At 43.2% G+C, this 23,821-nt stretch overlaps 1 protein-coding gene across 1 annotated transcript in view; it reads left to right on the top strand.

Moving 5' to 3' along the window:
* Positions 1-10,306: 10,306 nt before the first annotated feature.
* Positions 10,307-23,821, top strand: part of KATNBL1 (katanin regulatory subunit B1 like 1) — a 138,809-nt gene continuing 125,294 nt past the window's right edge. Inside the window, exon 1 of the mRNA XM_078602295.1 lies at positions 10,307-10,364. Coding sequence (XP_078458421.1) covers positions 10,340-10,364 — 25 coding nt within the window. The 5' untranslated portion in view covers positions 10,307-10,339. The remainder of the gene's footprint in view (positions 10,365-23,821) is intronic.

Raw genomic sequence — 23,821 nt, forward strand, 5'->3', positions numbered from 1 at the left:
ATGAGCCAAATGAAGTACGAAACTATATTTAAATGCATTTTTTTAACAGTCATTGGTTACAAAGCTGAGATGATCAACTCGCTACTCTGGAGAACCCAATATATTTGTGAACAGCTGAAAACAAGATTAGAAGTCATCATCTCAGGAGTGCCTTCCAGGCATCTTATCTTTTGTAATGTTTAAGAGTTAACATGCTCATGATCCTAACTTATTCTATCTTGGAAATAACGAGGTTATCGTTTGTGCTGTTGGGTCATGTATGATTTTACCCATAATCCTCCACCACACAAAATAATGGGTTCTTATACAAATGAGCTTTTTGGTTTGAATAGGGCCCGATCGTTAACATGGAGTTCTCTTTCCAATAACATCTGGTAACCCAACAGCATTTTTGTTTTAACAAGTATTACCTGCTGATGAGACCCAGAAGGTTAAAACCGGTCAATAGTGTTTATGCTTAAACGAATTCTCCTGGATAATATTGGTCTGGAAGGCAAATAGGCTGATGAATTTAAATATATTGGTATTTGTATGTGGAGAGACAGGGTGAGGTTGTGCTTATATATTTATTTGGTTGGACCCAGTGAGGTATCTTGGTATTGTTTTGGCTTTAGTAAAACCCACTGGGAGGATCCTGAGAAAAACGCAGCACAATGTGAGGTGTGGAATGAGATATACTGATCGTTACTTTCCTGCTCGGATTTATCCATAACTGTTGGCTCTGTTAAAGCTCCGGGCATGTCGTGATTCTAAGAAATAAAGGCAGAGATGAGAGCCAAGTGAAATTGAACGAAAATTATACGGTTCGAAAAAGTAAGACATCTAAGAGACATGTAAGAAAAAAATGGGAAGTTGAACATATAATTTTTCTTTCTTTAAAAAGAAAAAAAGTCAACTGAAAACTTAAAAGCGAAAAGAAATGTGTGCGTCGGAAATCAGATTTTGTGAAGAAATATAATATGGCAGATGAGATGAAAGAGTGGAATGATTAACAGACTTCCTGAATGTAGTTCAGCGCAGTTGTCTTAACACATTGTATTTTTATACTAATATGAACAACATGCAGTGTCTTGGATGGGGTGTAGAGTGTGGCCCAAGAAATCTGTATTAGACTTGGTTTGCATGGACAATCCACTGCTGTATGAGGGCGTTTGCGTGCCTGTAAATGTCGTACGGTTCTTTGACAGTACTACTGAACAGTGCAGGTTGGTGACAGAGGGGAGCATAGCTGAGGAAGCATATAAGTACAATACAACAATGTGTTGGTGCGCACTGCCTTTATCTACTTCCCACCACATAGCCCTGTGTGTTGCTTATAAGGCCATGTTATCGACCAGTCTTTTGAGATTTACTTTTGCCTATAACTAGTGGTCAACCATCCACGAACTTTGCGGACCTATTCTCCAAATTACCAACATCACCAGGAATGTACCTGGTCTAGTCAGATCTCGAAAGCGAAGTCAATATCCTCTGAGCTTACCGTTATCTCCATTATTAAAAGCAACTGCCTGTTGGCACCTGTGCATGCATTCTGTTTCAAACCTTAATTGGTTTCATTGTTTAGACGGTGTTTACTGAACTTGACGCTGCTGTGTAGCTCAGCAGGAAAACATGCATTGTGGTTGTCTGGTATGTGGATTGAAAGGTAAGAGTGAGTGGGAAAAAAATTACAGCCCCTTTTGTCAATCCACTACGGCATGGAGGCTCCTGCACGTCTCATTCCTCGTGGGAGTTGTTTGACCATATTTCATCACCACTGACGTTAATTAGCTGTGGCTGGGAATTGAAGTCGGTTGACTGGAGTTCAAAAGAGCGGTGTTCTACCCACTACACCACTGTTCTTCCCGAACAGATTAGGTACGATCTAACAATTTAAAAGTCAAACTTTATAACAAGAATAAAAGTAGCGTACGTATAGAATGATAAATGCTTTTTCCAAATAATATTTTTTTTTTACAGGCCGGTCGAGCTTATTACTGTGAAAATAGACATTCTTATGTGATGAATGTTCATGTTAATGTCACTTTTAGGTGATTTCGAATATTAAAAAGAATAGTGAATATTAACTTCACTTTGTCATTCCACTGTTGGAGGAAGGCCTTCAGACACAGTGTCGATCACGAGAGAAGAGAAATCACGTTTTTGAAAGGCGTTCAAGTTGCAATGAAACGTTCAGCAAAACATTTCACAGCCCTTTGTTAATCCACTGCTGGATGAAAAACTCCCCACACTGTGTTGGTCATGAGATTGTTGGACTATACCCACCATCCACAGATGCAGATATTGCTCAACACTGATGTTTGCCATGGCCTGGAATCAAACTCAGGTTAATAACGTAGCATGGCAGCCTATGCACAGCCATTGTCCCTTCCCCAATCTATGTGAATTCGACACGTGTATCGTTAACCCATCTCAGTTGAGCATTATTATCCTCCTCTTCTTCTCTACCCTCATGACGGTTTTGGTTTGGGTGATTTTCTCGCATCTCCCCCCACGGGGGTGGCTTGCCCTGGCAAATATGTCGGCCAGGACAACCCCACATATATAAATAATATAATGCAATATTGGATAAGTGCCTCTGCAGGGTGTGGAGACAGGGAAGGAATCACGAGTAATTACATCTTACACTTGCATTCTTGACTTTGAACCAGGAAAATAAAGGTATGTATTCTCTTAAGAATTGTTTGTATGAAATATATTTTGTGTGTTTTTTTTTATACGGTCATTACTCGAATATGCGCGCGTTGAACCACTACAATTATTATAGATGCAAAACATTGGTGTACGCCAGATAAATATACCATTATAGCATTAACCGATGGGAGGTGGCCCTCAGAGTGTGATTATATATGTTACAAACTTACATACCATGCGGGTTTGAGTAAAACATTCAGTTTAAATTTCGAGAGTACATTTCCAAGATAAAGCAACTGTGACCGATTGATTTGTACTTCCTGGGTACTTTGAGGGATTAGTCCTCACGTGCTATCGTTACCAGGGCTTCTCTCAGCCATGCAATTAAACGCAGAGCCCACTCGCAATTTTCGTCACGTTGTCCCGCACCTGCTATCTCCTACGATGTTCGCTGCAGCTTTCTCTTTTTTTCTTTCTTCCAAATCCTCGGACGTGTCTGAAAACCGAGAGCTTCTGGATTGTATTCCGTTCTCCTTTGTCGGTGAAATATTGCAAAATGCCAGGCTTCGAGATGACAATGCAGGACCGCATTCCTGTTTTGACAGCCCAACGAGACGTGTGCATCTGGTGCTTTTTAATTGCTTGGACACAGTCCAAAAAGGTTAATTCTCCTAAATGCTTGCGGGATCTGTGGGGTCGGTAAATGTTTGTCAAAAGAATTAGAGGATCAACCGTAGATTAGACTAATGTGGCCTGTCTGGTTTTTAACCCTTTCGCTGGCAAAAACAATATTGAGCTCAGTGATCCGTGGAGAAATGTGAGAAAGCAACTCCTGCATTTTCAGAATAAAGGTTTCTGGGTTAGATCGCGTAAGTATAAATGTGTTGTTAACCCGCCACCATGATCGGGCACAATCGCCCTATGATGCTGGATGTAATTACCAGAAACGCCGTACTCAAATGGTAAATGTTGGGGATCTACTCTCCAACACACCGGTGGGCTGAACTAGTAACCAATTGGCACGTTTTGTTTACGTGACAAACCTTACGATACAACATTTATACTTACGCGATCTAACCCAGAAACTTTGTTGTGGGTATTGATCGCGACAACCTACGTGTCAACTCGTGCATCTCTCTGGAGCTCAAAGTGTCACATTTTTATCGTCCTTTATCCACCACGGCTGACAATTCATCATTGACGAATGATATTGAATTTGCATCCGTGTATCCCGCCCATCACCGACGCTGAGAAGTGTGGTGAAGTATGGTCAAACAACCACCTTGACCGAGATTATTGTGCGGAGGCCTTCACCCAGCAGTCGATTGACCCAAGGTGTAAAATGATAGAGTTTTTAACAGTCTTTAGGAAGCAATGCAGAATATGTTGTTGTATTGCAACAACTTTATTGCTTCTTTAAAAAACGTTTGCTCTTACAAAGATGAGAAGAGTTAGAACGCACGGCAATTGAAAAAAAAACGGCGTTATTTTAAGCTTCAAAAGAAACAAAGAAGTCAAAAGTTCTCAAGTCGTTATCGGAATGATGAGGGGGGGGGGAATCTAAAAGAATGGCATCACCAACCAGTACCAGAAGCACTATTTACGTTACAATGAAGTGACTGCCGTAGCCAAATGTGTAGCGACTACAAGGGCCGTTTAACACTCTCTAGAGAAGACTTGTTTTCCTTCCAATCAATTCTGCTCATGGACGGCTGTTTATACTTCGATTCCCAGCAGAGAGGAGTTTGGGGGGTGGGGGGGGTGGTTGGTCGTCTGGTCAGAGTTGCAAAGCGCCAATCTTCTCCCTCGTCGCCCGGTGAGCCCTGGCCCCTCTGCCGGGTCAGTGCCGGTCGCGTTCCCCCGTGAACGGCTCGAAAGCCTGCTGACAGCTAGTAAGCCTCCCCCGACGTGACCAGGGGGTCACACGGTGGCAAGACCGCCTCGCCTTGACGCGTGCGCGCGCGCGAGGCAGCGTGCACAAATAAATAGCCGCCGGTCTCTAGGTCGGAACCTTGCAGAGGAAGCCGTCCGCTGGGGTTGATGGAGATGTAAAAAGTTGTGTTAGGGGAAAAGAAAAAAAACACAACTGGAATTAAAATAAAATGTGTGAGTGTTTTTTTTTCATTCACGGTATTAATATTGTTGGATGAAGTCCAAGCCATGCCGCGTTGGTTGGTCATTGAGTTTGTTGTTTTACCATACTTAACCCCACTGGTTAATGGGGGTTAATCCAAGGCAAAGTGGAGCCAGCGCTGTTTGGGAATTACACTTGGAAATGTTTAATAGCCTTTTTTTGGCATTTATGTCCCGTCTTCACGTAATGTACTATCATTTCACTGCTGGAATAAAGGACTCGCCGAGGATTTCGGTCACGACGGTCACCTTATCATAACTTCACCACTCTCGCTGGTCAATGTGGCTTTGGTGAAGGAAGTTGAACAAATATCGCTCGCCCTACTGATGTCAACCATGGCTGGGAATTTGAACTCGGGTCACCGGGTTCATCGTTGCAATTGCGCTTACCAAAAAAAGTGAAACGGGGAACTCGACATACACTCAGAACCCATCATTTTCAGTGTTGTAATTATTGGTTTTAAGAAGTGAGTACATTTTTGTGTGAATGATGAAGGTCCACATACTGGTGGAAAATCTTTTCAGTCTGCAATTGCGGTGGTGGTGGTGGTGGAAGAGTGAATGTGGGGCTGTCACGCTGCAATTGGCCAGCGATGGCTTGTGTACACACCATGTTACAGGCAGGATGATGTTCATGAGTAGAAGAAAAGTTATGATTTGTGTATATACTTGACATTCCTTTAAAATAAAAAAATAAACTGTTCTGTGTAGGAAACAATAATTTACATTGTACACCCCCCTCTCGATCACTGGGATTCCATGAAGAGGTTGTAGAAATAGCTCCTCTACCGTAGTTAACACGTTGAACTTGCGATCCACGGCAGTTGAATATATGGGCATATGTTTCAATCTCCTTACCTCTGTCCACCCGACGGCATAAGCTTGTGCACTTCAGTGAGTCAATCGGCAGGTCGCTTGTGACGAGGGGGGTGAAAGTGTGAGGATTTCCACCTCTTCCAGGATGTCTGACCAGGCTGGAAGATTAGGCGCAAATACCTTGCGCAGATGGGTTCTCGCTCCCTCGAGTGGAGTCCGTTCTGCCGGCGGTCGCATGAACAAGAAGTTGCAGGGCTCTGCCTTAACCTTTCGTTGAAATAAAAACGCATTCGTTTCAAGTTGAGCAACTTAGAAATTTTCCATTCGGAATAATACCAATAATCGGGTGATCGCTGTATTGGCAGTAGTGCACAAGCATACACAAAACAATAACACTGCCTTAAAAGGAAAAAAAAAATAGGCGTTGTTTTGGGCAGTCGCCCTTTTTCAGGGCCGTTTCAAAATAGTTTATTTCATTTTAACAGTCATAACTGGGGTTAGGTTCTGCGATGTATGCATTGTTTTTACGGAGTTTTCTTGATTATACTTGTCTGTAAATAGATGTAATCCATAACATGTTACTTTTATAGGAATAGCTTACAGCCCTTTGTCAATTCACTGGCAATTGAAGCCCCCCCCTCCCTCTCATGCCGTGTCAGTTTAGAGAGTGGTCTGAACGTGCCTCACTGTGCGGGTCAGTGCGGTTTGGTGTAAAGGGTGGCCCATGACCCCTTCAGATATCACTTATTTAGACTTGGAACTCAGTCGCCACTGCCTTAAATGTATTCATTAGACAACATAAAAGGACGCATACATCCTTGTGCTCATAGGATTAGACTTTTTTAGAAGGATAAGTGCACGATTTTATCCAGCCTAGCCATTTCCCAAAGAAATGTCATTGCAATGAATGGCACTTATCCAAGCAAATAGTTAATTTAAAACGTGGGTTTTCATAGCCAATAAAATGATCCATGTTTGTTTTGGGATTAAGCCCCGTAAAAATATTAAGCCAGGGGGGGGAAAAATTGTTAATAGAAAAGCCAGCAACTGACAACATACTTGTGCTTCAGAGCCATCCAATGCAGTGTGGTGAGTTGGGGTTTGTTTCCAAAACAGCAGAGGTTATCCTGGGAGGTGGTTAGCTTATCTGAGAACATACGCTTCCACACAAAAAAAAAGCGTTGATAGGGAACAATGCACTCGATAGAGTTGCTACGCAAACATACGCAGTGGACATTGCAACGTCGTTGGCTCGATAACATCCAAGGATTTTCACTTACACCCAAGTACACAGAGCATTTTGAGAAAAAACATCAAGTTATGTACATGTACGTTGAACTTATTTCGCACCGTACGTAACCAACCGTGCTAATGGGAGGTGCAGAGGAAGGACAACAAACTAAACACAAAAAGGAGTTCTTAATAATTGAGTTTTCTATCGAAGAGATGAATTTTCAATCGAGAAACGTTATGAAATGTACTTTCTAACGTGTATATCCTATCAGACATATATCCTCTATAATGTTAATTACAATATAATACTTTATTTCTACTTGTCTTGCTTTCTATGATATTACCATTATGTATCGATATGTTTTCGTGCATTTGGTATCCTGGCTTTATATGTGTATGGCATATTTTATATGTATCAATGTCCTGTTCTAAAAGGGCTCTAAATAATAATAATAATCATCACCATGGTATCATCAGCTATATTCAGTTTATTGCTGGGGGAAGGCCTTCCCATGTAATAATCCACCAAGCAGCTGCACACAAACTGATTTAATCCCTCCATCTCCCCCGGTGTGCGTCCTCTCTCGGACGCTTTCCGTCCCTGGGCTGCCATTCCGTTATTATCCTTGACCATCGTTCACCGTCCCTTCTCCCTCGACATATTGCCGGCGATAAATACAACACTATCGATCGAGCACATCCCTTAAATCAAGTACTTGAATGGATATATACTCCATTGGAGAGCTACGCTGAATGCAGAACTGCTGTCAAAATATGCTTAGCAGTCTACAGGCTGTCTGGAAATATCTTATCACCTGGTGTTTTGTCTGCATCGACCACAAAATGCAGACCGTGACATTTACCTTCGGTCGTGTGGCGTGCAGTCATGGGCGGTGCCTGCTGCTAATTATATTCTGCCTTCCCGTGAAAGTCAAAGCTGTTTGCGCTTTTAAAAAAAAATATGAAACGGCTAAGAAGGGGGAGTGGTTTTTTGGGAAAAGGTAGGGCAGGTCGGCTTGGTCAGGGAAAGCAGAAGTGGGATGGTACGGGGTTAACAGGGTTTGTGTGAAATGGGGTGATCCTCAGTGTGGGTGCATTTGCGGAGTTCAGGTTGTTAGGCGGTGGTGGTGGTGGTGCTGGCCCACTGGGAATTGGGGGCCAGATGTAAAAATACTTTTTGCACCCACAACTCTTTACATTTATGAGTTCCTAGTGAGATGACAGAAGAGGTACAGTGATGTAGCGAGATGAGAGAAATGTAGACAAATATAGAAATGTAGTGAGATGAGAGAAGAAGAGAGATGCAGACATGATAGAGGTAAGAGATTAATTGTATTTTTTGTATGTTAATTAGCTTGTTATGTTTATTAGGATTTAAATTTCAGCTGATATTTGATACACCTAATCTTTTTCACATATAAATCCTGGGCCTTGAGCTGTATGGAGCTCTAAGCTTTGGCTTGTATTCCTTGTCTATCACTGCCACTGTTGTTAGGGGCTCAGTGATGCAGGCAGGCAGACAGATTGGAGAATGTGGCGGTAGCTTCGTAGTTTCGTGTTGTAGGTATTGCTACGCATGGAGAGTTTGTGGTGAAGCTGGGACGGTGAGGCCGGGGATGATGGGTTAATCTGGAGAATGGGAATGGAAGCACACAACACTCCCATGTCGGTTGTTGAATTAATTGAAGCCTCGAGCAATACTTTGAGATTGTAACCCTTTGATATGTCCACATGTAGGAACGTGCCCATTTATGGAGATAGAACCTAGGAGGGAAGCGTGCGTATAGCAAATAAATATATATAGCACACAAATATTATCGAGAACATCTGTTTAACAAGAGAACAGGCCACCGGTCAAGCACACACACACTGTTGAACATTATATATCTGATAAAGACATCATATTGGCAGTATATAAATATGAGGTTATACAAAAAATGGTTTCATACCTAGTTTTGGATGAACAAAGTTTCAAGGAGTTTAAATGCATACTATTGTATTGATCTACATTGCACACAGTAATTGAAGTGTATCTGTGGGTATATATATATATATTTTTTTGCATATAGACATGGGTGCAACGGTGGTGCAGTGGTTACCATATTGCGTTACAAATCCCGGGGACCTGAGTTCGATTTCTCGCCACCGTTAACATCAGCGGCGAGTAAAAAAAACCTGAACCGGTCTTGGGCACACCACTTCACCGACGAACAGTGACCAGCGTGGTGAAGTGTGGTCAAACAACCCTGGCATGGGCCTTTAACCAGCAGTGGATCGAGAAAGAGCTGCGAATTATATTGCGTATATGCTCAATTAGATTGATGACAATAACACGCTCTCCTCACTGGTGGAGAAAGGGTCTCGTCTAGAAAGGAGCTTTAGAGAACCACCCTGGGGTGAGTTTTCTGGCTTACTCTTCTTCTACGCTAACCAGAAGTCTTGGAAGAAGTGAGAATCACTTTCCTCCACCACACGAGACCAGCCGATTGACTCACCTTGAAAGAAAATAGCACACATAATGCACAAACGCATGTATATTTTTAAACCACGTTCTCTCCGCATGAGCAAGGGGTTGTACAGAAGCGTGCCGTGGTGTTGAGAAGCGCGCTGACATTGTGTTCATAGCGTACGGCGGCGGGTTCTTGTTATCAACCCGCTACCCGCATGTACTTGACGGACGCGCCACACATGGACCCACTAATGCTTTTACAGGGACAACAAAATACCTGCATGAACCCAATGCAAAGAAAATATGTCTCAATCATACCGTCAGTTTTGGCACGTAAGATCACGGACAGCGAGTAATGAGTAATGCATTTCTAAATATCCACGCTAGCAACCAAACAGAAGACTTCTTTAATGTCCTTGCTGTTTTGTACGGTATCTTAAACAGTGGAATTGTCCTTGGATAACCCATCATGCCCTGTGCATGTTATTCGATGCACGTGCGTCATATCTTTAGATCATTTGTCTAAAAATGTGGCATCCCGTTTGCCGAGGTCCATCTCTGCTGGAGATGGCTGAACAGAGGTTTTTTTTTGTTTGTTCCGTGTTTAGAGTGGCCTGAACAAGAATTCAAATTGCCGTCGTGGTTGTGTGTGGTTGCCACGTGGATTGTTCCATCGCAGGATTGTGAGCGGCGGTGCCTGCTTGGGGAGACCTTCATCCAGCAGTGAATTGAACATGGCTAATGATGTTTTTCGATGACGATGGGTTGGTTGCGTTTTGAAAACACGATGGCCGATAACTCATTTAGCGATGCTCTTGAGAGAGCTCTCCTGAGGTCTTCATGCCTCTTCTCTCTCCACTTGAGCGAGGTATCGTAAAGATCTGCTCCCTGTAGCAAATGTTGTCATTTTCTTACATTCAAACAACTGGTTGTTTCCCTTTGCGTATTGTGTTTGCACCCGAGGAATGAATACAAGCATGATTTTTTTCCCTTAAAAAAAAAAACCTGTCAACATGTTCTTCTGCTCAAATGTGCGTAGGGTGAAGCGCATCTCTGTAGGAGCTCCCTGGAGTGATGGTGGAAGTACCACAATCCCGAGGTAAGGTACACAGCCTGCCTGTGAAACTGCCACTGTTACATTCCCAACATTTGTTTGCCACGACAGTTGGTACTCTTGTATGCATAACATGAAGGTGCAGCGCTGCAATTTCTTCCTCATGTCACCGCTGGTATAAGAGAGCCTCCACGAGAGCGAGCTCTATAAAAGCCCTCGAGGTAATTTTGGCCTACTCTTCCATGCTGGACAGACATCTTGGGAGTGACCTGCAGAACGACTAACTGTCGTGTTACCCAGCCACACTGCTGGATAGACCAAAGCGGAGGTATTGAATACACCTGCACCAATGCATCAGCTGCCATGCTGGGAGATCGAACGGTCAACTTCTTTAATTGTGAGTCCAGTGTGATGAACATTATACCCGGACCGCTTTCAACTCTATAGGTGTCGAGAACTGGGATAACCCGGCATAGGATGTGTTATGTTTCGTTGTTTGGGTGTAATTGTCCGCGGTCCATAACGTTATGTCAAGCTTCGCTAGGAGCTATAATGGACAGGGGTTCGTGGGGTTCGGGTCCATTTCCTGGAGTCTTCCAGTAAAGCACTCGTTCATCTTGAAGCTTCTCTGCCTCTGCTCTGATTAAGGAGTGAGTCCGGGGTTGCTCTGGAGGGTCAAGACACAACAGGATGCAAAATGTTGTGACCGTATAGATTGGAAGCAATGCTGCTCGACCAATTGAGCTGTATCGAGGGCATTTATCTGAAAACACGCACATGTATGGGTGCATATATATATACTTACACATGTGCGGTAGTGTAGCAGTTAGCACACTCTGCTACGAAGCCGGCGTGTTTAGTTTGATTCTCGGTCACGGCCAACACCAGTGACAATTATCTGAACCGGTCCTGTGCCTCTATGTCGAATCAGCCTCAATTGAATACCGGGTGCAAGGTGTAAAACATCGCCACTAGGGAGACATCGATGGCCGGGCATGGTGCTGACCAACCATCCCATGTGTGCCGTGCCGGCCTTCATAGGTGCTCACTAACAGCACTCAATGCTAAATCGTTGTCTTGTTATATGCGCTGTATATAAGTGCAGCATCTTTTCATGAGTAACATAATTAAGAATGGGTTTTTTAAAGGCAAAATATGATACACGTTATAACAATAACTATTGAGCAACTATGATAATTTAGCAGAAGGCCATTTTAGTTTTGAATTAATGATCTGCACTCTGTACAGAATTACAGCCAAAGGTAATAGCTGAAGCTAAACAAACATTATAAAAAGATATCGCAAACAAAAGTGTGAATGGAGGTTTTGTTTTTCTCGCTTATTTTAACGGTTCATTCCATTGCTCATTTTGACATGAAATAGTTTTTTTGCCATACAAAACCCTTCAATCATTTTCTCTGATATTTATTTAAAACCGTTAAAAACAGCTGTGCAAAGATCATCTACTGAAATGCTTTTTCTAGCTTCTGGCAGGCAAAAGTCTTCAAACCCAGTTATTTAACATTTTGTTCTTGCTAAAATGTGTTCTTGGCAATTCATGCTTTTGCCTTATATATATGTTTTCTTGATTAGTTTTCCTCCATCACCTTCATCTGCATTCAAGTCACAAATATTCCTTACTACATCATCATTATTATCATCATCAGCAGCCATGCTACATTGACTGCTGGATGATGGTCTCTGCAATCCCCTGATGCTCCATCGATGTAACAATCCCTCCCGCACCTGCCAACAAGGCCCGATGCATCGCTTCACTTCTGCGGTTCATCTTCAGTGTATTCTCTCCTTTGGCTGCCACTATTCGGACCTGATAGGCTTATAGTGATGACATCACCTTACTTTATTTCGGACTTTAAACCGGAAGACTTCCTCACAATTCTGGCAAAATGTGCCTGATAAAGCTGGTTGCAATCACGAGTGAAACGTCGTACTAAAATTATAAATGCTATGAGTTTACTCTCCAACAGACTGGTGGCACGTTTGTTTACGTGACAAACCTTACTAATTGGTTATGTCGGGTGGTGGTGGGTTAACTACACATTAATACTTACACGATTTAACTGAAAATAACCTTCATGAATGCCACTCAGGAGTTATTCTTGTACACCAGCCATCACTTCTTCCAGAGTTCTTACTTTACTCCCATCATCATCATCATCATCAGCCATGTGCAATCCACTGCTGGATGAAGGCCTCCCAAGCTGCCACCATCTCTTAACGATCCTGAAAAGTAATAAAATAGACTCCCAGATGATCATTACTTCATATTAGCACAAATAAATGAGTGTATTATAAAATGTGTTGCAGTGTAAATGTTTCGAGCAGTTAGCTACTAATTCACTATATAACTATTTTTTTATTTTACCAAGTAAAGCCCACTGAGCTTCATAGCTCTTTTTCAGAATGACCTGGCCACAAACGATAGCTCAACGAAGTGGCTTATCACGTGGACATGTATAGCATCCAAATACTCAAAACAAATGTCGATTCTAAATGTTGAGGGGAAAACCGATGGAGCTGGAGACAAATACACACGTCCACAGGGAAGACGTGTAAACTCCACATATACAGCAGGCGTCAGAGTCGGGACCGAACCCACGGCATCCTGTATCCCAGGCGAGGTTGTTAACATCTTGCCACCGTACTTTTTGTCACGCACGTTACACACATATAGAGCGAGTAGATAAGACTAATACAACAATAAATGATCATACTCAAAACACTACTCCTGAAATAACCCCATTGAGAGCAGAAGCTGAAAGACGTCGAGTCCATGAAAAGTTTGTTTTGGCGGTAATAATCCACACGGGGCTTCTCTGCATGATGACTTTTATTTCTCTGACCAGCGTGATGCCCAATCCTCTAACGCCTCTTTATTTATGAAGTGACCAGATTGTAAATTATTCACAGATTATTGCCTCAAAGTGCTCTTCACTCGGGAAGGTTTTGCAAATGAATGCAGTCACGTGGTTTTCGGAAATGACTTTGTCAGTACACTGTGTGCCCGCTCTTCTAGGTAATTAACATCTCGCCACCGTGGTTGGTGTGCTGTGCTGTGAACCAGGTGACCCAAGTTCGATTCCCGACCACGGCTAACAACAGGGGCGGGTGATCTTAGAACCGGTCATGCCCTTCTCCTCTCCTTCAACAACCTCCACTGACCAGAAGTATAAAATATGGTCAATACATCGCTATTACTCGCATGGCAGGGGGAGCCTTCATGCATTGGAGGCTGTCATTTTTATTGTATATATACTATCAACTTTTTTTTAACCAGGTAAGGCCCACTGAGCTATATAGCTATTTTTCAGAAGCGACCTGGCTATCACAAATTATAGCTCAACAAAGTGGCTCATCATGTGGAAATTAATATCACCCAAATACTATAAACGCATGTTTCTAAATGTGGAGGGAAAACCCGGTGATAACCTCAAAACAACCACTTTATGCAGCTTATCTCGTTAAAGTTTCAGGAAAGGATAATCGATGAATGGGCCTTGCAATTTGTGAATGAAATTTAGTTCGGTGCAATTTTCTCATCATAGTAAACTTAGAGTGTACTGAAGTTCGTCAGTGATGAGTGCAGCGACATGAAAGATGGTGACAGCTTCATCCAGCAGTAGATTGACCATGGCTGATGATGAATCGGCCATGCTTTACATTTAGTCAATTTGGTGCTGTGCAAATTGTATATTTTCATTGGATCGTTGACCATTTAACTCTCTAAAAATGTCACTACGCAGCTTAAAACCTGTAACTGGTAGATAGTGAATGCACGCTTTGGGTCGAGTGTGCGCGGGTTAAGAGTGAGTCAAGTTTATTTTTAAAGTAACACCTCTTATCATCCTTTCCCATTTCCGTGTTTATTCTGTCTCCTAATTTTCCAAGCTCACCTTTTTTTGTAAAGCTCCTTGTCCCAACCATGCGCAATCACACATGCTCGCAGAGATTTTCCGAAATACGTTTGTGATAACACTCGTGAAGCCGAGGATGGGGAGCGGTAGTGCAGCGGTTAGCACGCTGCGCTTCGAACCCAATGACTCGAGTTGGATTCCCGCTCACGGTCAACACCAGTGACGATTATAAGAGCTGGTCCTGGGCCTCCCCTAGGTCGATTCAGCCTCAAATGAGTACCTGGTGCGGTGTGTAATAAACATAGCTGCTAGGGAGACAAAGGCGGACGGGCGTGGTGCTGGCCACCCACCCCCTCATGTGCCATGCCAGCCTTCATAGGTGCTGGCCAATAGCACTTGCCCCAACAGTCCCTTAAGACTATAGGGAGTATCTTTGTCTTTGGAGCTGAGTAAACATTGAATTGATTCACCAGTGTTTAACAACTCAGACTTGAGCAATCACCTTCTACATTTGTTTATGTTGTTCAGGCATTTGGAACGTTCCTTCAAAACTGGATGTGTTTGGAATGAAACACATTAATTTGAACCTTTTAGGACAACAAGTCTACGTTACTAAAATAACGCGGCATGGTTTGAAAAAAAAAACGCTTCTAAGTATGTTGTGCGTAAAACCCACACAACTGTGCATTGTTCCTAATTTAACACCTTCAAAGGGTGGGGTCAAGACTTGAAAAATCTATGTCTTGGCAAAGAGCTTGGGGCGCGACCGCGTGGTTTGAATAATCCCTAAAATAATTTAACAAACCCTCACGCCAAGAACAAAATGCGTCACTGAACGAGCACCTGCGAAGGCGATTCTGAGAGCCTCTGTCTCTGTTTAAACAGCACGCAAGGTACAATTTCGGATGACAAAAGGCTTTGCCGTGTAGGTACAAGAACTGTGCTCGGATTCTAGCGAAATAGAGGCCATTTCTGGTGCGCGACCTGCACGCAGGGTTTGACTCATTCGCTTTTGTCTGCATTGCTCGGCTTGCGTGCCAACTCCACCGTGCCTCCCGTGCGGTTTGAGCAGAACGTGGCTTTGGCTCAGTCTTGCGCAAGGGGGGTCAGCAAACCTGCGGCTCCGGAGCTCCGTGACGTTTATTACGGACCGCCGTCTCGTATTCACATTACATTGCGGCTCTGTGAAATATTGAGGTTATTTTTTGGATCTAATTCGGGAAAAAAAGGGGGAACTTCTTGATTTGAAGCTTTCGTGACTGCAGGAATCCATACTCTTTGGTTTTTTCAGTAAAGTCACGTAGGTATATTATTTTATACCTATGGGGATCTTCTTGCTAGTGTGGTTTGCCGACCCATGGTGTAGCGAAAAAGCAATTCGCTGCCCGTTGCTGCCAAAGTGAATCAGCTCCCTGCATAAGGCCAGCCTATGTCCAGCAAACCTTCTGTTTTGGTCTATATTTTCATTGTACACGTGTACGTGAACAGTCCTTGGGTCAAACCACGACCAGATGGGGACCCTCCCATGCCGTGCGGCTCAAAGGGGTCATTTGACCACACTTTGCCACGCTGGTAGCCTGCAGCCTATAACAACCTGTTGTGCATGGCAGTCAGCCATTTAACCGCTATTCAAACTAAATCCTGCTTGGCTTCATAGATATGGTGAGATCGGTATATTCTGGAAAATCAAGAAAATGAAACTTATATGTAGAAGACGGATGGGAATGCATCTGACAGTTTGTTCACAAAGGAAATGGAAATGAAAAATAAAGGAGTAAGTATGAAATACGTACGATCAAACCTTAACAAATAATTTCTTTTGAATGTGTGTTAATAAGATTTAATGCAGAATATGTATTGGTTGGTAGATATAAAATAAAATTTTGCTTGACCATTGATACTTCAGTAAGTAACTTTCTTGAATCCAAAAATAATGTGATTTTTAATAGTCTGGGCTTATTATCTCTGGCAATGTATGTGTTTACTGAGCGGGTGTGCTATCCAAGATGATTAATAATATGGAGTTGGTTCTGCACTATTTGGTACAATGACATTCATTGGTATTGTGTAACATTCACCATCGACTGTGGGGCCGTATAAAATGTCAAGATAAAGTCGCTGCCCTGCAATTTCATGCTCACATCAATGCTGGTGGAAGGTTCTGTCTGAAGTTGATGTTATTTGGCCTACTCTTTTCAACTGGTTAGACATCTTAGAAGAGGTGGGAGTGGTGGGAGAGATATAAGAAACTTGCCCATTGTTTTAACTGCCATGTCGGGAGATACAATCTTTGGATTGGAAGTCAAGTGTGCTAACATTACACCTCCCCAGCAACATTATATTCGTTCATTCATTCGTTTCTCATTCTGCTTATCCTGGTATGGGTCGTGGCGGCAGCATGTTGAGTAGGGTGGTCCAGACCTCCCTTTGCCTGGTAACGGAATCTAGCTGTTCCTGGGGAATTCCTAGGCGTTCCCATGCCAGCCGAGCGACATAGTCTCGCCAACGTGTCCTGGGCCGGCCCCGGGGTCTTCGTCCAGTGAGACTTGCCCAGTAGAGTTCCAGGAGAAGTCTCCAATAAGGCCGAAAACTCTGAACTGCTATTTGGTGCATAAGCACAGACAACAGTCAGAGTTTTCCTTTCTGAGACCTGAAGTCTCATTGAGGTGACCCCCTCATCCATCGGGACAATCTGCAACTGAACAGCTCCCAGCCCAGGGGCTTGTGAGCATCCCCACACCTGCCCAGGGGCCTCTCACCAGGGGTTAGTCTGGAATAGGAGACGACCGATAAGTATGGTTCTAGTGCCAATGCTGTGTGTGGAGGTGAGGCCAACTTTGTCTAGTCGATACCATTCCACCTCCTCCACCGGCTCCGACTCCTTGCCCCCCAGTGACGTGACATTCCACATCCCAATACCGAGTGTCCATCGCCAAGGTCCACTCCATCTGAGACCATCCCTCTCCCTGCCATACTGGCATCGCACCCACCACTCACTCTTCGTCCTGCGGATGGTGGGCCCACAAGATAGCGCCACGTAGCCATTTCGGGCTAGGCCTGACCGGGTCACGTGGGTCACTCTGCCACCAGGCGCTTGCCGGTGAACACCACCCCCAGGCCTGGCTCCAGGTGCGGTGTCACGGTTTACCTTGTCTGGGCTATGTTCTCTGATTTGTATATTTTGTTTGTTGTTGTTTTCAATTGGAAATGTATTTATAAACACGAGCTATATGCAATATGTCATTGTTATTCACTTTGAAAATATATTATTGCGCATTTAATTTTATTGAGCATTTGTTTTCATTAATGTATTATTTGGTACAAGGCTGTCATAGGGCAAGTATGTGTAACTTTTCGATAGTTTCATAAAATTCATGTTTGTTTATTGTAAATGCTATTGTGAAATTCAAACAGGAGAGAATTTTACGAAGCAATTCATTTATTTAATGGCCTTGAAGTAGATTTGTTTTCAAGAATGGAATGTTTTCAAATAGATGAAAAATGCTAGTGACAATATTAGGAAACTGGCAGAGGTGAAACCATTAATTGAACTAAGTGCAGAGCGACCGTATTCATGAATTAAATTCAAAGGCTGGTATTAAATCGTACGTTATTCCAGAAATTAGTCAACACACAAAGCAAGACAAGCACAAGCGATATTTTTTAAAAAGTGAATAATAACTCGCATACACCAACAAGTATTGCACAAATGCCACACTTTGTTATTCATATCGTTTCAATGCCCCAAAAGTGAGTGGAACAATGTCTTTGGTCGTGTATCATTTAGATTTAAACTGTAAAGTAACAACACAAAAACAACATATTCGGTCGAGGCTGCCCATGTATTGATGCAAGGCTGAGTTTAGTCGTCCAGCCGCGGTCTGCGAACGCTGCCGAGGCATTGGGCCTAATGGGTTTTCCTTCTGTGACCTGGCGGTGTTTATGCAAAAGTGTCACAGATGGCGTGTGGTCTCAACTCCTTTACGAGCACTTTTATCCCTTCAATGTGTGAAACCGCACATGTGCATAAGGGGCGATTTTTTCTCAAACACCCTTTGTGTTATCCAAACGAATGCATTTAACTATTCTCCAACACACCGGTGTGCTGACGTAGTCACTAATTGGCACGTTTTCTTTACCCGACAAACATCGCTAATTGGTTGTGTCGACTGGTGGTGGGTTACCGACACATTTATACTTACGCGACGTAACCCAAGGAAAACCCGTATCATGAATAATATTGGACGCGAAAGCTGGCGTGTTATACGTAACTCCTCCAAACCTCTACCAACGTGCGCAATCACTTTTGAGGTGGACGGTACATGCAAGCGGCGTGCGGTTGACGAGTCGGTTGATCGAACTCTCCTTTTCGCAGCGGCCAAGATTGATTGCCTTTCTCACTTTTGTATCATTTCGCTGTTCAAGCAGTGCTCTCGAATTCGCCCGTGTAAGTTGAGCATTCATTACAACGATAAGTGGTATCCAAGCCACAATTTACAGCCTCCCGTGCGAGAGGTCGCGTGCCCTCGCCAGTGTCCAGGAATGCGCACGGTGCTCGAACCACAACAGGCCCCGCGTGCAGTTGCGTTCAGGTACAAAGGTACATACGGGCCGAATTCTTGCTGTCCGTGTGTGCCTGTCGGTCCAGCTGTCAGAGCTCCTAAACAGCTCCCTCATACCATAGCAAAACATGGGGATGAAACGCTGATTTGTACAGATATACTGCAGGGGTGGTGGTGGTGGTGGGGGGATTACTGTTGTGGTGTAGATCTTGACAGGTGCGAATTCCCTGTATCGCAGATCTCGCAGGTGTTGCCTGTGCCATCAGATGGCTACTGTTCCATTTGAGGTCCTCCATGGAATGTATCATCCATCACAATCTCAGCAAACATGCGCAGGAAACGCACTCGAATTGTTGAGTCTTACGCCGAGATGATCCCATCGTGTGCTTTTGCGATGTACGTCCGTGCGTGCGTGCGTGCACGCTCGCGAGTCTGATGTGTGCTACAACTGAAGGCAATTTCGGTTAATTAAACGAGGGTACAAATTTCAGTCCTCCAGGGAGACGATGACGTGGGGTTGGATAAGGCAGCTTAAGTTTTCGGTGAACTTGCAAGTACACGCATGCACATGGCGCGGTGTCATTTACGATTTTGCCAATTTGTACCGCCAACTTATTTGTAAACTTATCATTTGTTCATTCAAAAGTAATGAAAACTTTTTGTTCACGTGGCAGCGTGCTGCTTGCACGTTTGAAGTTTTTAAAACGCTCGTGGATAGAATTTCAGCTCCGTTCGCATGATGGGGAGGAATTTACTAGCTTATTGAACAATTTCCATTTTCTCTCGCTTATAAAAACACACGTTACTTGGATTCCCATTTTTATTATGTGAAGAAATAGTTAAATAGCAAATGTTTAATTTGTTCAAATGCTCATGAAATGTGAGTTCAAAATTTAATGAAATATTCATGTAATGGCAAATATTAAAATGTGCTCCATATCTTTAATAGTGAATGACAACAACTAACAATCTATAGTCCTTAACACGGAGTGGACAATGCAGGTTCATGAACATTTAATTGTTCGCATCTCGGTGACGAGATGTTAACTCTCTTGCCTGGCATACAGGAGGTCGGGGGTTCGATGTCGATCCTGACGCCTGTATATTTGGAGTTTGCAAATTTTCCCCGTGATCGCATGGCTTTTTCTCCGGGTCGGTTAATTTTTTTCTCTCGTAACTCCTCCGATTGATCCCTCCACATGTAGAAATATGCGCTCAGAGTATCTGGCTGTTATAAATTTCCACGTGATAAGTTACTTCGTTGAGCTATCATTTGTGTCCAGGTAGTTTCTGACAAAGAGCAACGTATCTCTGTGGACCTTACCTGGTAAAATAAAACATAGCTTAGTTTAACTTCTGGAAAACTGAATGGATGGATGTTTTAGGGCTGCGTGTTGGTTAGGCACACACAGGTAGCAACATCTGCGCAGTTCATTTCAGGTAAGTTAGTCCATTGATGCCCCTACATGTATTTTTTTTTTTTGCAGGAGTCCTCAAAGATTATATATTTTTTGGCACTGCGATCGAGATGAATAATATTGCCTTCTCTACCTTCCCCTCGCCCATGCGTACGCCCCTGTTATTCTTAAGAGCAATAAGTGAAGGATAAATGCATGCACGTGTGCCTCTCAGACTGCTACTGTGGAGACCCCGCGACTTCCTAAGGCACGTCGGGTCCTGAGCGCTGACTTGTTGATTCTGTGCCTTGACGTTATTGGTGGTATTTGCACAGTTTGTTCCAAAGCTCAGATACCTTGTCATGCCACAAGGCGGGCAAGAAAGTTCAGATGACTTTAGTGGCTTACTGACATATTGCACGGAACATTTTTAACATTTTTTTCGAGACTCGCAAGCAGACTAAATAGTACAGAGTTCATCTCAGAAGCAAAGGTCATTTTAATACATTTTTGTTGACTTTAACGTCTGGCCGAATAAGCAGAAAACACGTCAGATGGTCGTTACATGTCGCCCTATTAGCAGTTTTCGAAAATTATCAAAGGAAATAAAGTGCAGCTGAGTGAAAAAGATAAAAAAAATAGGTATTGCGAGTTAAAGGCGTTTGCCAAAAAATCTTCACGGGACAAACTCAACGATACCGAGTCTTCACCATTTTTTTCTTACACTCATTACACACAATCTTATTCCGCGGCGCCACACGAAAGCCAGTTGGACATCTGAGCACTCTTAGGTGATGCAATTTCAATGTATGTAAGTCCGGCGGGTGCGATCGCGAATGTTTTTGCGAGCACGAAGGTGGGGGTATCGGGGTAAACGAGTGCCCGTGCTCACTTGCCAAACGTGCAGAAGGCATTCTTTCTGTAATAGGGGGGGGGGGGTCTTGACTTTTAAACCACGTGGAAGCCCTTTGTATATCCTCTGGGGGGGGGGGGCGGGGGGCTGCTGTCAGGTCACAAGTTCTCTTGACTCGTCTCGGTTTGGAGTCACGGAGGCCTTCAAAACATGCCACTTGTATTAATTATCTCGATCGCTGGCCCCCGTGGGGTTGTCTGGAAGACTCTTGGATGTGTACGGTCCACTGTCATATTGGCAGGCGGGCGAGAGGCAGTTTTATCTCCTGTTGTCGTGTGGTCCCCCACCACCACCACCACTCCTTTTCTTTAACACAGGTGACAAATACAACCTTCGCTCGCGTTTCGTGACTTGCGCTGCTCGAGACTGTTAAAGAAACGGCCGCTTTGACTCCTCGCTAAATCCCTACTAATCGCGTAATGGGCGACGTAGTGAATTCATTCTATGATTAGTTCATGAAGCCGGTCTTCGCCAGGCAAAAGTTTTCAATAAATTTTATAATGAACCTGATACAAATTTTTTACAATTTATATCTATCATCAGACACTAACATCTACTCCAAAAATGAGTATTTTTCAGAAAAAAAACATTACAAAAATTGTTGACGACATCCGCTCAATTTAAATACTCCTATTTTCTACCTTTTTCGAATTATTCAGATTTGAACATCTTAAAATGCGGATGTTTCGTTCAAAACCGCTAATCCGAAATATCTGGAAAACAATAAAAGATAGAACAATGGTTCTCGCTTTAATTTTATTTGCTGTTGGACGTTATATCAAACAGAAAAACACTCAATCTTATATTTTGAACCGTTTCTGAATGACACCCACAAACGTGTTTATGGAGCACTTAAATCCAGTTTTGGGAGCTTTAAAATGAAAAATCTCGAATTTACAGATTCTTTTCCTGTTGTTTGCGTCCTAAAAGCTACCTATGTACCAAATTTCAGCTTTCTACCTTGTCGGGAAGTACCCTAGAGGTGTTTTAGACCTACAGATAAAGGTTTTTTTTTTTATTTATGTGGATAGATTTCTCGCGCTCATCATCAATGGGGGGCATTGCTGAAAATGTTTTTGTTTAATTCGCTTCACCTTGCTTTAATGTTTTATACAACTAAATGTGCAGCTTATCTGTGCACAGCCATCGTAGTGATGGCTCAATTTAAATGGACGTTAAAAGTATGCACCATATGCAGGCTTTCTGCTTTAAAAAAAATCCCAAATATTGAGGCTCCTACTGTATGATTAAAGTGTACACACGAGGATTATATGTTAAAATATGTATTAAAAGTATATAAAAGTAGACAATGTCGCCTATATATGTCTCTCCACATCGCAAATACAGGTACTGTGTATCTTTCACAACACATCAAATACAAACAAACAAACGAATAAACAAATACATGCTGCTGAAATTATGCACCCCCAGAAAGCTATGGGGACAATGGGCAATGTAAAATAATGTTTCATGTGGAGAGACATTTTTAGAAAGGTGACATTTTTTGGTTTATATATTTTGCTATTTATATTCTCCACAATGACACGATTGCATATGTTGTGTTTAACATTGTTGCTCGTAGCTGTGAGTTAATGGGGAGCAGTAGTGTTGTGGTTAGCACACTGTGCTACTATCTGCTGGCTACTCAAGTTGAATTCCATCTCTCGGCAAACTAAGTGGTGAATTTATGAACTGGCCCTGGGCCTTCCCGAGGCCGACTCAGCTTTGAATGAGTGTCTGTTGTGCAAACATCATCATTGGAGAGACAAAGACGGTCGGGCGTGATGTCCACATGAACAGCATCACAACACTTGCGACATGAACAGCGTCACAGCAGCAGCTCACACAAAGCAGTGGTCAATGGAGAAATTCTTGCAACAAACGGTGGGACGAAAAAATATTCTACGGAAAATACCAAAACAAAACATTCATCAAACAGCTCTTGTACGAGTCGGGATCCATGTATTTCAGCTTCCTGGCTGTAACAAATAATGAAGTCTTTTCCTTCTTCTTGTTTCGTACGGCTGCGGATGTAGAGCAACAACTACAATTTCACAATCGGGTGGTCAAGCCAGACAACTGCGCCAGGGGCAGCGAAGTGTGTCGCTGTAATGATGTCTTCTTCGTATTCGTGGATCGGGCATTGCGTCGTTATATGTTGTACGGTCTCTTCTGGATGACCACAGTCTCACACTGGAGAGTTTTTAATTATACATTTGTGCTTCAGGTATTTGCATCTGCCAAGGTTTGTATGGATGCAGTTTCGGGTGGACCATGAGACCAGAATCCAATGAGTGGATTTGAGCAGAATTTGTCGCTATAATGGGGACGATTGTCAATGGCTAAGAATAATAAGTGCATGGCAGCCAAGGAATGAAACGCGTCTTAGAGGACATCCACCGAGGAGATGGAGCGATGAAATCGTCTCCTGTGCAGATGCTGGGCAGATTTGTTTTAGATCAAATAACTTGCAAAGGTGTTGGTGGCTTGGGGAAGGCCTTCATCCAGCAGTGGATTGCTCATGGCTGATGATGATTACTAATCGCCATTTGGACTGATAAAGGTTTAACCTGGCGCTCGATCAATATCAAGTTCAACATGCAGGAAATGCTCTCTTTCTATGGCTTGCAAATTTATGAAAACTTTGCAGTAAATCCCCGTTACAGATTGCTTTGCTTCAGTTTGTTCAGTTGTGACATATGAGACAAGGCCAGCCTAACAATGCAGGGCATGACTAACACCTGGTTTATTTAGT

The sequence above is a fragment of the Lampetra planeri genome, chromosome 18 (assembly GCF_965212315.1).
Source record: "Lampetra planeri chromosome 18, kcLamPlan1.2.h2, whole genome shotgun sequence".
In the NCBI taxonomy this organism is placed as follows: Eukaryota; Metazoa; Chordata; class Hyperoartia; order Petromyzontiformes; family Petromyzontidae; genus Lampetra; species Lampetra planeri.